This window comes from Cynocephalus volans, chromosome 3 (assembly GCF_027409185.1).
Source record: "Cynocephalus volans isolate mCynVol1 chromosome 3, mCynVol1.pri, whole genome shotgun sequence".
In the NCBI taxonomy this organism is placed as follows: Eukaryota; Metazoa; Chordata; class Mammalia; order Dermoptera; family Cynocephalidae; genus Cynocephalus; species Cynocephalus volans.
Genome location: NC_084462.1, coordinates 23,283,407 through 23,296,967, shown reverse-complemented (window position 1 = coordinate 23,296,967; position 13,561 = coordinate 23,283,407). Strand labels below are relative to the sequence as shown.

General features: G+C 48.0%; 1 protein-coding gene across 2 annotated transcripts; it reads right to left on the bottom strand.

Annotated features, from left to right (window-relative positions):
- Nucleotides 1–803: 803 nt before the first annotated feature.
- On the bottom strand, nt 804–13,270 carry ZSCAN25 (zinc finger and SCAN domain containing 25). Of its 2 annotated transcripts, none has more exons than XM_063088358.1 (7): nt 13,222–13,270; nt 12,042–12,170; nt 10,516–10,925; nt 9,114–9,315; nt 8,415–8,506; nt 7,025–7,145; nt 804–2,397 (listed from the first exon to the last, which is right to left on the bottom strand). In XM_063088358.1, exons 3-7 carry the CDS (start codon nt 10,900–10,902, stop codon nt 1,565–1,567), a joined length of 1,635 nt encoding a protein of 544 aa, XP_062944428.1. In that variant the 5' UTR covers nt 10,903–10,925; nt 12,042–12,170; nt 13,222–13,270; the 3' UTR covers nt 804–1,564. The 2 variants fall into 2 exon arrangements, with proteins under 2 accessions (XP_062944428.1, XP_062944429.1); XM_063088359.1 differs by lacking the exon at nt 13,222–13,270 and adding an exon at nt 13,010–13,033.
- Between the last annotated feature and the right edge of the window lie 291 nt (nt 13,271–13,561).

Sequence of the window (13,561 nt, the reverse complement as noted above, 5' to 3'; positions counted from 1 at the left end):
TCAAGAGACAAACTGCATCTTGCAACTGTAGTACACAGTCAACAAAAGACAAACTAGCTTACTCAACAGCTGGCATGCAAAGGCACAGCTTAACAACAACACACCGCAGTGCAGGCCATGCTAGTTATGCAGTTTCTGAAATTTTAAACAGAAATTTTTTATCTTTAGTGATAGTGAAATAATATAAAAAAGCTAAACACAGTCACAAATACTGCATCTTCTCGTTTTTAAAGAAATGTATTTTTAAAATGCCTACAAACACCTTCATTTTTTTCAAAGTTGGCACTCATGCAAAACAGGTTGCCACCACGGCATCACCTCCAGTTGGCGTCCAGGACCCTAACTATCTCGAACTACAAGGGTCGAGAAGCACTGAGATTATTCAGTAACAACAGGCAGGTGGTCAACGCATGCCAGGACAAAAAGCTGCCAGGACCAAGAATACAGACCCAGATCCCAGGCCTAGAGGATTCATGGGAGTACCCATTGGTTCTGAAGACCAAGTACATTCACTAATGTGTAAGCTGTACAAGGTCAGGGACTCTTTCCCCCCCGTTTTATTCACTGATGTACCTCAAGCACCCAGAAGTGTTCCTGGCACACTGCAGGGCCTCAATAAATATTTGTGGAGTGAATCAAATGAGAATATAGAGAAAAGCATTTTATATGCTGTAAAGTGCCATCAAATATAGGGCATTAATACTAGTTCATCTTTTGGACTCATTTAATTAGATTTTCTACAAAATTAAATGGTTTTTTTTTTTTTTTAATTCAGTGATCAATAGAAAATATTAATTGCCTAGTAGTTAATGTGCTGACAGTTTTTATAGTGTAAGGAGTAACAGAATGGTGAAATTTTACAGATGAGACAAAGGTGGCTACAAATAAAGTAAAATAAATGAGGCTGCCTGAGAAGATCCCAGCCGGGGTTGGGGAGGACCCAGCACGGGAACAGGCAGGGCACAGCCAGCAAGTGAGAAGATCCTCTCAGGTGGTACTTAGCACTTTGGGTTATGACTGTTTTACATGTTCCCATTGCCACATCACAAGCTCCGTGGGGACAGTCTCATCTCTCTCCTTCACCACCATATGCCCAGTGCCAGGAGCATAGGAGGTGTTTAATAAATATTTGTTAAATGGAAGAGTGGGTGGGGGGATGGACAGAGTCCAAACTAATGATCTTGCAGCAGGTTAGAGCCCTCAAAAAAATGAGGTTTGAGCTGCCAACACGTAACAAAATTTTGCCTTTATTACCAGGTTTGCTCAGGATGTGGCTATGAACACACCTCACTGGAGAAAAACCTTGGCCTGAACTGAAGCTCAGGATATTTTTCCCCCAAAAAAGAGTAAGAGAAAGTGTTAGCACCACTTGGATAAGAGACATGAGCAGCTATGCTCTCTGGAAGCTCTAAATAAAAACTAGGCCTTACCCTCTTGCCAAGTTTGAGAAAGGGTGGAAATGGGCCAGAGTGCCTTTCTGCACACCATCATTCCACCCCCCACAGCCCTTCGCTGAGCGAGATGAATGGCACCCCTTGCCAAGGCTGCCCGCCACATGGTGCCCTCACTGCGCCAGGGGCTCCTGGCGGTGCTGGGTCTTCTGGTGCCGGTTGAGGATGGACCTCTGGTTGAAGCTTCGCCCGCAGGCAGGGCAGTGGTAGGGTTTCTCTCCTGTGTGGATCCTCTGGTGTCGGACCAGCCGCTCCCCTTTGCTGAACCGCTTCCCACACACCTGGCACCCATAGGGCTTCTCTCCTGTGTGGGCACGCCGGTGCACGGCCAGGTTGGCGTTCCTGCTGAAGCTCTTGCCGCACTCGCAGGTGTAGGGCTTCTCCCCAGTGTGCATCCGCCGGTGCACCTGCAGATGCTGCCTTCGGCTGAAGCTCTTCCAGCAATCCCCGCACTTGTAGGGCTTCTCCCCGGTGTGGCTCCGCTGGTGGACCTCCAGGTGGTGTCTCTGGCTGAAGGTTTTCCAGCACTCGCTGCACACGTAAGGTCTCTTTCCCAGGTGGGTTCTCTGGTGCTTCATGAGATATTCTCTCAGGGTGAAGCCTTTCCCACACTCAACACAACCATAGGATTTCTCCTCTTCATGGGTTCGCTGGTGCCTGACGAGATTGGAGCTTCGACTGAAGCTTTTTCCACACTCGGGGCACTGGAAAGGCTTCCAGAAGGAGCTGTGGGTTTTGAGGTCATCAGGCAGAGGGATGGCACCGTGCTGGGGAGGAGGAAGCCCAGCCACACCACCCACAGAGCCTCCAGGCTCCTGCTCACAGCCTCTTCCGAGCCCAGGGCCCTGGAGGGCAGCTTCTCCAAACCTCTCTGACATTAGTCCAGTAAATGCCCCTTTAAGGTCTTCCTGCTGGGGTTTTGCCTCCTTTTCCTTGCTCCCAACGCCTACATGAGAAAAGAGATAAGGACTGATGCTGTGGTAGCTATGAAAGGAAATTTACATGTTAGAACTTTGCTTCTAAAGGGTCCCATTAATGGCTCCTTCTATTTTTCCTTTGACCAACAACTTCAACACCTTTCACTTTCATGGACCCTAAACACAGACTCTCCTTTACTTCTTTCCACCTCCATGCTTTCTTATGGAATAGTCTGCCAAATTTTAATGCCCTCCCACTTAATTTTCTACTAATTCAGACTTTTGTTTCCTTCAAAATCTAACTTAATGATTTCCTCTTAGAAGCACACCCTGATTATCTCTTACCCCGGGCCTCTTCAGCTGATGTACTTAATTAGCACATTACTTATTTTGCACTTATTTATCTGTGACCTTGTTGTAAATGTTAGTTTACATTCATCTGGATGGCCTGCCTTCCCCAAATGATTATAAACCTGCTCCAGCAACAGGCAACGTCCTGCAGTTCTCCGTGTGCTCGGCTCCCTGTCCCTGCTCACGCTGCTCTCCCTGCCTGTCCAGGTTTCATTCATCTGGGTCTCCTGGGAGCCTGGCAAGTGACTGCCTCAGAGGAGATGGGTGTGAACCACAGGCTGGATCAACGAACCCCGTGTGCCACTGATGCTCCCGCAGCAGACCGCCTCCACTTGAGCATATTTATCAAGACTCAAGTGACAATGAGTGCCCCTGAAGTCCCCAGCTTGACCCTGCCATTCCCCACCCTAATCCCTCTTATTCTCTCCAAATTAACAGAACAGTTGCTTATAGAAGAATAAGGGGAAGGGGAGGAGAAAAAAAGAGGTGACAAATGGCTCTCAAAGGGGGAAAGCGTCTTCCAGGCACAGCCGTGAGAAGATCAAAAGAAACTGAGGTTACACACTCACTGGTCTGATAAAACATGAAGGACATCTATCACCTCTGATTTATTCTTTTGTTTCATAAATGTTTCATGAAAGTAAAAGTGTACAAAACATAAATGTAGAGCTCAAAGAATTTTTATAACAAACACAACCACATAAATAGCATCCAGTTCAAGAAACAGAAAAAAAGCAGCACCCAGAAGCCCCGCTCCCATCCCGCCATTACTATACCCTGCCCATAAGGGGAACACACTATCCAATCTCTTTTGCCTGTTCTTGAACTTTATGTAACTCATTCACATATTGTTTCTGGCTTCTTCTAGGAACAATATTACATTTTTGAGATTTAGCCATGTCATGGTATATAGCTGTAGTTTGGTCTTGTTCACTAGTGTACGGTATTCTACTCTAAGACAATATCACAATCTGTTTATTAATTTGACTGATGTCCATTTGGGCATTTTCCAGTTTTGAGATGTTATAAACAGCAAAACTGAAACTAAATGTAATGTATGAACCTCAACTAGACACTGGGGAAATCTGAATATGTGATAGATATTATAAATGGAACTTATGTTTATTTTCTTAGGTGGAATTATGATACTGGGTTAGGTTGGGAATGTCACTATTAGGAAATGAACGCTGAACTATTTACAAGTGAAAGATCAAGATGTCTTGAACTTCCAAATTGTTCCTAAAACACACACACATTTTATAGATTAATGTGGTGAATATTAACAACTGTTGAATCTAAATAAATGTATAAGTATGTTCACTGTACTAGTCTTGGCTTTTCTGTACATTTGAAAATTTTTATAATAAATATTCAAAATACAAAGCTGGGGGCGGAAATAAAATGAAATACTTAGGCACAAATAAAGACACTTGGAGAAAGATGCATTAGTGGAAAGAAAAAAGACCTAGCAGTCAGAGATCTGGTTTTGAACGTTGGATTGGCTACTCAATTGCCGTGTGATCATGGAAAAATTAATTAACCTCTCTGAGCTTTACTTTCTTCATCTTCAGAATAGATTGTACACCCATGAAGGTTACTGTACACACAGAGCAAGTACGCAAGAGTCGGCAGTATTATTTTAGCCCTCAGACAAGGTACCTATTTCCAGCTGCTTCGGGGCACGCTCCACTTGCATCTCGAACTCAATGAATGAAACCCTCCATTCTCCCTCTCCCTCAGAAAAACACTTCCTTCTTAATAACTACATCACTTTTCCAGTCCCCTAACCAGGATCTTAGACTCCTCTTTGATTCTTCTTTCCTCTCCAATGGCCAATCCACTCGCAGTCCTTGGAAGCATGTTTTAGTAACTGCCCCTACCCCCACCCTTTCATGGCCAGAAGCATGGTTCCTGCTCTTACCTTCATGCCTACAAGACTTCAACCCTGCGGGCTGACTGTACCTGCCATCAATCCAGCTTTCCTCAAGTAAAGCTTTCATCACATTACTCTGTGTTGAAATGTTTAAAAAAAGAAAGAGCCCACAGTCCCCATGCCTGGCCTCTTGCTACCTACTCCAGCCTCTTTCTTACTCCTCTGAACACTCATCTTTCACCCCAGGGCCCTTACCACCCTGTGAACAAGCTGACAGATTCCTATGTCAGGTGTATGTACATGCTACTCTCTGCCTCAGTTATTCCAAATCATCTTCAGAATTCCTGCTCCAGGCCTACATCTCCATCCTATTGGCCACCTTTACTGCAATTACAGTCCAGACCACAAGGTTAGCAGTTAATCATTCTCTAATGAGAACAGACCAAGAACCGGAAGGGACCTGAGAAATCATCTAGCCCAACACTTCCCCACACTCCTCCTATTTAGAGGCCTAGTCCCACACAGCTGTCCATGCAAGAGTTGGGATGACATGGGAACAAATCAGGAAGACCTGACAGCTGGGACTGCCTGCGGATGGTACAGGCAGGCAAAGACCTTCACATCACCCAGCCTCAGCAAAAAATCTTAGGGATGTGATTGGGGTGTTCTGAAACAAGAGCTGGTGAAAGGACAAGCACATAACCAGAGCCTTTAGAACAGTCTGAAGCAGCCTGGAGGTTGTAAAGCCCCTCTGAGAACAAGGGGCAGAATCCTTGCCCCACACAGTAGCATCACTGGTAGAGGGGCATCTCTGAGGGGGATTAAGGTGCTGGGACATGGTACCTCTGTGTGGGGCATGTCACATGAGCCCCTGCTCTGTGCAGCTATCCCTGAGAGTATCCACATCATCTGCCACTATAGCACTCACACATCTCCATGTAAAATGTGCTGGCATCTTTTGGCCACTCACGTCACTGTCAGGGTGTGACAACCTTGCCCTGGACCCAGGTCTCCCAACCCCCCTCTAGTGTCCCTTACTCTATTCCAAAATGACTACTCTTACATGCACTTGGCCTCCTCACCTGAACTCTAAGACCCTAGAGGCAAGCACCTTTACTTTTAACTCTTCTTCGTAGTGAATATTAGAGCACTGGCCACAAAGTACCAAATAAATCTCTGTGGGTGAATAAATGAATGAATGCTCACATAAAAGAGTCACTTAATCTTTATATAACTAATAAAAATATCTAATACTAGATACTTGCCACACATTGCGGTATATTATCTCATTCCATCCTCACAACACCCTGAGGCTGTTTTCTATGACTAGCCCCACTTCACCACTGAGGAAACTGAAACTTGAAAAGGTCAAGGGAGATGCCCAAGGTCATGGTTAGTAAGTGGTAGAGCGAGGATGGATTCTCCTGTGTCCTGAAGGAAGCACAGTGATACTTTCATTCATTCCTCATTTCAAGAAGAGAAAGGCCAGGTGCGGCCAGTCCAGAAGGGTGGTCAGTGCACAACCCACAAAGGAGTCACGAAAGAAAAAAGAAGAGAATTCGAGGGGAACCAGGAGAGCACCGTTCCCAGCCACATTTTTTCCCTCTCCCCACTGCTGTCCTCCTTCCACCCACAGAGGTTCTCTACACTGCTCCCCACGCTGGCAGCCCCAAGCCCTGCAATGCCCCTGCTGGCTGTCCCCAAAGGGCCCTCACCCCACCCTTCCTTCTGCACATTCTTGCTGCTCCTCCTCCTGTGAGCACCTGTCATGAACGCAATGCCACATCCTCCCAGGCTGCGCCTATCATGCACACAATGCCACATCCTCCCAGGCTCGACCCAGGTCCAACCCAGTCACCACTCAAGGCAGGCGGCTCTGTGACGTGGGCCACACCAACCTCTCCCATTTCTAAACCTCCACTGCACATCCTTGTGCCTCTCTCTCTCTCTCTCTCTCTCTCTCCCCCCCCCCCCCCGTCGTGCTCTGACGGTTTCACGCACATTAGTCCTGCCCCTGTCCTGCCCCAACATGCAGCTACTACCTGCAACCTGCACCCAGGGGCACTCAGTAAGTACCTGCTGAATGAACAGGACAAGATGCTCCAGCTTTTGCTGCTTTCCTCTTGCTCTCAAGCCCTCCGTACCCTTCAATCACAGACACAGAGCAGGTGTCTGGGGATCCTACCCACTAACCTGTCTCGTTACATCCAGAATAAATGCCTCGTGCTTCCTGCTCCATCGTCGGCTCCTCTCTTGACACAGGCATGCACCAAGCCAGCTCCTTACACTCCCTGGCCCAGGCTCTCTCCTCTGGACCATTTACTCACCTGCCATGAAATTCCCTTCCTTTGTCAGTAAGGCTACAGCAGGAACCCTGACCTGCAGCTTTCAAAACCCCTCAGTTTTCATCTGCAAGGTGGAGATAGTCTTACCTGGAGAGACTCCACAGTCCTGTGGTTCCACGTATTCCCCAAAGCAGTCTATCTGGGCTGGGGTCATGTGCCTCCACTCCTCAGGGAAGGCCAGGGCCATATCTTTAAATGGCCCCAGCCCCTGAAACAACAGGAGATTGCTATGGATAAAGAAAGCCTCCTGAAGGAGGAGCAGTCTCAAGATGGGAGTGAACACAGGGGACACCACCAAGGAAGAGTAGAGCAAGAAGACAGAGGAATCTGGTCGCTGGATGCCCTGACAGCAGAACCACTACCTACAGTTTAATGAGAGAGGAACTGACTTGTTTGAACCAGTGCATTTTCAAGTGTCTGTTGTGGCGGTTCAGATTGCCCCCTGACAACCACATTTCTACTCTGCAGTCACCTCCCCTCACTCCTCAAGCCTGACAGAGCCTGGAAGCTGATATCTACCCCCTCCCCTAGAACTGATTTTCCCTCAGAGGTGAGTTCATATTTGGGCAAGGCCTGTGTAAAGAACAATGCTGTATTAAAAGAAATACATTCTCATTTTCTCCTTCACACACTGTGAAGAACTATTACGGTAGAAGGAGAGGGTCTAACCAAATCAAAAAACGCTGTTATTCTGCATCTCCTCCAAACCGTATCCTTGGGAAACAGGAATGGGAAATGATACCCCAATCAAACCTCACCCAAATATGGCTTTACTGAGGTCATAATTGACACACTTCTTTTTCCTGTCAAATGACACTTTTACTTCAAGAAACTCTTTAAGACTCACCCCTTCAGAAAGGTGGGCCATGGAAAACCCCCCACTTCCCTGGAAACACTCAGCACCCTCAGATTAGAGATTTAAACTGTGGCAAGAATGCCCCATCTAGGCTTTAGTTATACCCATTAGTGGCAGGTTCTCAAGTGTTACCAAAGCCCAAACTCCTGGGGTGACGAGTGTGGGCTGAAAAGATCACTCTGCTCAGCACTCCTGGGAGCCCCAACCCTGAGTAAGCTATGTTCCTGCTAATGTCGGGGGGCCAGAAGGCATCTACAGGAAGAGCAGCAGCACAAGCGTCCATACAGGGCATCCACAAAGGGTCTCTTCCCGCCAGGCCAACCACTGCTGCCTATCTTAAGTCTATGGGGTTTCTGTCATCAGCGTCTCCTCCTCACAAGTATGAGAGTGATACACACGAGTCAATCTGTGGCTTAGGGTCCAGGCATGAAGCTCAATGCAGATCAACAACTGGGGATGGTGGTACAGAGGAGAAAACAGTATCACCATGTCCAGCAGAACTAGAAAGGCAGAAGGACTCGACTTTGCAGAGGGCACTTTGCTGTGCTGAGAAACCCTGGGGAAGGTGAGCCATGGTCAAAGCAACATCATGGTCTCTACAAGAGCAGAGTCACAGCTCACCTGGGATCTGGCTGTAAGAAACCCAGCTGCCACCTCTTGGTCTCTGGTGCTCATTGAGGAAAGGCCAGGACCTGCCTGAAGAACAGGCAGTGCTGAGCAGGAACAGAAAGCACAAGAAGAATCAGTACCATCTTGCAGTTAGCTCATTCAAAGGTGTCCCCCACTCGTCACACACACCTCAGGAAACAGGAGACTCCAGACAGATTAACTTTGGTGCCACACTTTCCCACACGCCGGGTGTGGGTGTCCCCTGCCCTGCTCTCAGCTGGGAAGACCACCCCAGCCCTGTCCCTTCAGGGCTATTAATGCTCCCTAGTCAAACTCTGGGAATAACCCCCTCTGAGATTCAGTAACAAAATAAAGTCACATATTATTTCGAGGAATATGGTTTGTCTGCCCACTTAAAATATATTCCCACATGTCAACTGCAAATATCTTCATGGTTTCTAAAAGGGATGTGAGGGAGAGGAGAAGAGAAGAAAATAGAAGAGAACATAATCCCAGATATCCCCTCAAGAAACCAGAGTCAAGGTAGAGAAAACAATTTCACTTCATCTGTTTCCTTCTGAGGCTGAGGAAGTTGCCAGGAAAATTCAGAATTACACCTTGCAGGTAATTTAGTTTATCCAGAACAAGGGAAAGGGGTCAGCTCAAAGCACAGTTTTCTGTGACCTTACTCCTTCACCATTTGCACCTTACCCTGCTCCTGGAAAGCTTGCGTCCCGCCTCCAGGGTCCTGACTGAGCTGCTCCTCGGTGCCCTGGTCAAGGCCTTGAACTCCTTCCCCATGGGGCATCCCCCACTCGGGCTTGACCTCCACTGGCCCCAGATGGACACCTGGCTCCCACGTGCCTCTGCAGAGTGTTGTCTCCTCCTGCTCTCCCTGCACGTGGCATGGAACCTAAGAACAGTTTCCAACATCAATTAGAATGAGGCGTGGGCAAGGCTGTTATGAAGGGAGTTGAATTAAAGCCTACAAAGAAAACCAAGAAAAGAACCATTCCAGCTTCAAGGGAGAGGGAAAAAAGCCAGGTAAGCTCTTCCCCATGACACCAATGAGGAGATGGAAAGGAAGCTAAACTCCTTTCAGGCCCTTGAGCAACTTTTATCTGTCCATGTCATTTGACAAAGGTCCCTTTTGCCTGCCTTGATACCAATTAAAATTCACCATGAATAACATCACAGAGAGTCCAAATATTGTCTTGCTGAGAACATTAGCACAATATACTCACTACTAGAAAAAGAAAATTTCCCAGTTGCAGAAGCTGAAAATAAAAAATGAAAAACCTAGACTCTGCTGAGTTACCTAGTAAGAAATAGTTGCCCTAAATAGAGCAAGGAAAACCAGGAGGACTATCACAAAAGTTGCACTCACAAAAACAAGGCCCTTCCTCATCCCCTCCTGAGTTGGTAGTAGAAAAAAAATTCTCTTAGGATTTTATAGAAAGACAGGTAATCAAGGATGATAGCAGTGTGGGAGGAAGGCTGAACTTTGGCACAATTGTGATTTTCAAGCAAAACAGTACCATCTGTCCTGTTCTCCTTTCCCAGTTATAAGTCAGGTGACTGTACTACAGAGTGACAGACATGTGGCCAGAGTCCTAAGGAAACATCTGTAGTGCAAAGTTACTTGATGTCATCAGAACAGCACCACAGAATCACTATAGGAGCCCTATGAGCCGATGTCCCTGCCATGAAAACAGCAGTAAGGACAACTCTTCTCAGAAAGAATATTCACCAAGGGGGATTCCCTGCATTCCCATGGGCATCTCTACCCAAAGCTGGGCTGGGTCTGTGAAGGACTCTGAAAATAATCACAAGGGCCTTCTTTGGGCCTGGGGCTCACAAGAGAAATATGGCCAGGCCTCTACCCAGATGACCAGTAGAGGCTTCAGGCCCTTCCACACCCCAGCATCTTCTCTGGGAATGGCTTTTCTTGCTGGAAACTCCACCACTCTCCAAAAAGTACCTCAGAGAGTCTGGGAGCAGGGCAGAGAGGTTCTGTGCCTCATCCACTCTCACCAAGTCCTCAAACTTCTCAACCCTTTAACATTCCCTTCCCACCACCACAGCACCAGACCTGGACCCCCTTCTCACCCACCGCCTTGGCCTCAGGCGCTCTCTCCATCAGGTCCTCCACCATGGCCACCAGGGTTTTGCCGCTCTCCGGGCCCTGCTCCCGAATCCAGGTGTAGAACTCCCGGGGCAGGATGGTCAGGAACTGCTCCAGCACCAGCAGCTCCAGGATCTGCTCCTTGGTGTGCAGCTCTGGCCGCAGCCACTGGCGACAGAGCTCCTGGAGCTCCCTGAGGGCTTCTTGGGGTCCAGCTGCCTCCTGGTATCGGAACTGCCGAAATCTCAGACGAAACATCTCAGGACTAGGGTCTTCCCTTCCCCTGCCCCACGGCAACTCTTTCTCCAGTTTCACCACAAGAGCACCCATCTGCTGCTGAGGACCTTCCGCCATCCCTGGATGCTCTTTAAGCATCTTCACAAGTCTCTCCTAGAAGACTGAGATGACGGCATAAATGAACCTTTTGAGAACATGAGATACATGAAAGGTCAGTCCATCCCAGTTCCGTCTCTATATCAATGAATACTCTGCTGGAGAACATGGTAATTACCTTCTATGAGGCATTTTTGAAAGACCTGAAAGTTATGTCAATTCAATTCAGTAAGTATTTGCTAAGCACCTACTGGGTGCAGAGAGTAAACAGAAAATGTGAAAGATTTAGCTTACACCCACAAACAGCTTAGGATCTCACTGGGGCAATAACACTACAATCAGGAAACAACATAAAATGGGTTATAACAGGGTTAGTCACCAGGGCCCCCTCTTGCAATACTAAAGGAAACATACATTCAGTGCACACACTCACACATACACAAAGGTACTTCAGAAAGTTCATGGAAAGATTTGTAGTATCTTTTAATTCTACTTTCCCACAAACTTTAAAAGTACCCTCACATATAGACATGCCAGGCATACCAAAAGTATAAATACAATAGAGAACAAGACAGGCAAGGAGCCTGCCCTCTTGAAAGTCATGTGCAGCAGAGAACATCAAATGTAAGAAAATAAAAATTGCAAGTGGGGATAAGTTCTAGAAAGGAAATAAGCAGAGTGCTCTGTTAATGGGGGACAACTGACTTGGAGAAGGCTTTTCTGAAGACATGATACTTAGGTTGAGACTCAAAGGAGGACACCAAACCAATCATTCAAACAGCATTCCAGGCAAAAGCCTTGAGGCTAGAAATTTCTCTCCATGTCCAAGAACACACCAAAGACCAGTGTGGCTTCAGCAGAGTGACTGAGGGGCAGAGCTGCATGAAAAGAGGTAGTAGACGCAGGCAGAAACCAAATTAGCCAGGGCCTGGGTCACAGTAAGAATTACAAGCTTGGGCTGGCCAGTTAGCTCAGTTGGTTGGAGTGTGGTGCTGATAACACCAAGGTCCAGGGTTCGATCCCTGCCCCAGCCAGCTGCCAAAAAGGAAAAAAAAAAAAAGGTGTATGGGCTTTATTCTTATTTCTTAGTTTAGTGGGGAGCTACTTATTTTACAAAAATCATTCTGCCTGTGTGTCAACAGAGAATATATTAGAGGGGCAAGAAGAGAAGTGGTACTTACAGTGGTTCAAACAGGAGATGATAGGAGCTTAGAACAGGGTGGTGGAAAAGAAGCACACAAAATCAAGACATATTTTGGAGATAAAACCAAAAGACTTGCTGGTACCTTGGATGTGATGGTGTGCTCAGCCTAAACAAGACAATGGAGCAACATTATTATAGGTGACCAAAAAATTTCTAACTTGAATAGCTTTACCATTTAGAAAACATGTGAACACATACTTCATTTAATACTTAAAACAAGTCTGTACACTGAATACTACTCCCCCTACTTTTCAGATGGGAAAAAAAAGGTTAGATGATGATGACTGGCCCTCCCAAAATACACAGGACAGATGAGAAACATGGGAAGTCGAAAAGAGAAAGATTAATATAAGTCCGAGTACTCATGAGAAAGAAGAGGCTTGTAGTAGACTGGAGAATGAGTCCTATTTACCTCCATCGGGGGAGTGGGGGGAGGACCTAGGCTGGGGAGACAGACCTCGAAGCCCAAAGCAGCAGAAAAGGGCTCCACCTGTCACGGTGATTGCCAGCAGAGAATGAGCAACCGCAACCAGCAGGACACACGCCCTGAGCTTCTGCTAAATACTCTGGTGTTTCGTGTATTTTTCTACTCCCCTTAAACTTCAGCCTATTCATTTTCTCTGCTGCATCAATTGAGATTCCTCTTTCATGACTTTCTAGCTACTGCATTTGTTCGCTCCATTAGCGCATTTATTGCTCTATAGTGCACATGTTTACCAATGTGCTTCCGTCTACCAGATCCCCTGAATGCAGGAAAGGTCCTCATTCACCTTTTATCTCTGGCACCCGACAAACAAGGTGCCTCGTAGCTATTCTTAAGTAAGTGTCCTACGCCTTGTTCTAGAATGATTCCAAAGAGTTCCGCTCTGGTTCAAGATCTCCTGGGTTCCAGGACACCGCTGCATTAGGCCAAGCCTGGCCGGGCGGGATCAGCCTCGCACCTACCTGGGCCTACCGCGGCGCGGCCCTTCCCCCCACAGGGCCTCGGTGCCGCGGGGGGCAGCTCCGAGAGACGCGCCGCCGCCCGCAGCCCGTGCTGGGCAGAGGCAGATGGGCTCCGGCGCAGCCCCACTGCCGCCAAGGCCCGCAGCAGCCCCGCAGCCCGGACCCCCGCCCCGTCACCGCCGCCCTCGCCGCTCGCCACTGCCCTGACCCACCTCTCACCCGCGGCTCCGCAAGCGCGCCGGTCTCGGCTGTGCTCTCCGCGGACCGGAAATGAAGCGCGGACGCTGTCAGACAGGTGCGTAACGGGAGGGCCCCCTTCCGTTTCCTCTCTAGGACTCTCGGAGGGCTCGGAGGTGCGTCTCCATGGTCGCTCCTCTCGGCCGGCCGTTTGGAGCTCAGCACGGCAGGACCACCAAAGGCTCCTCCCCTGGGACTAACTGTCCTCGTCGAAGTTCTCGGTCGCCAGGCTCCTTGGCGCCTCCGCGCTTTTGCACCTGCTTTCCCTCTGTGGAAAGGACTCCGCGTATGTCCAGCCACACGACCGGATGCGGC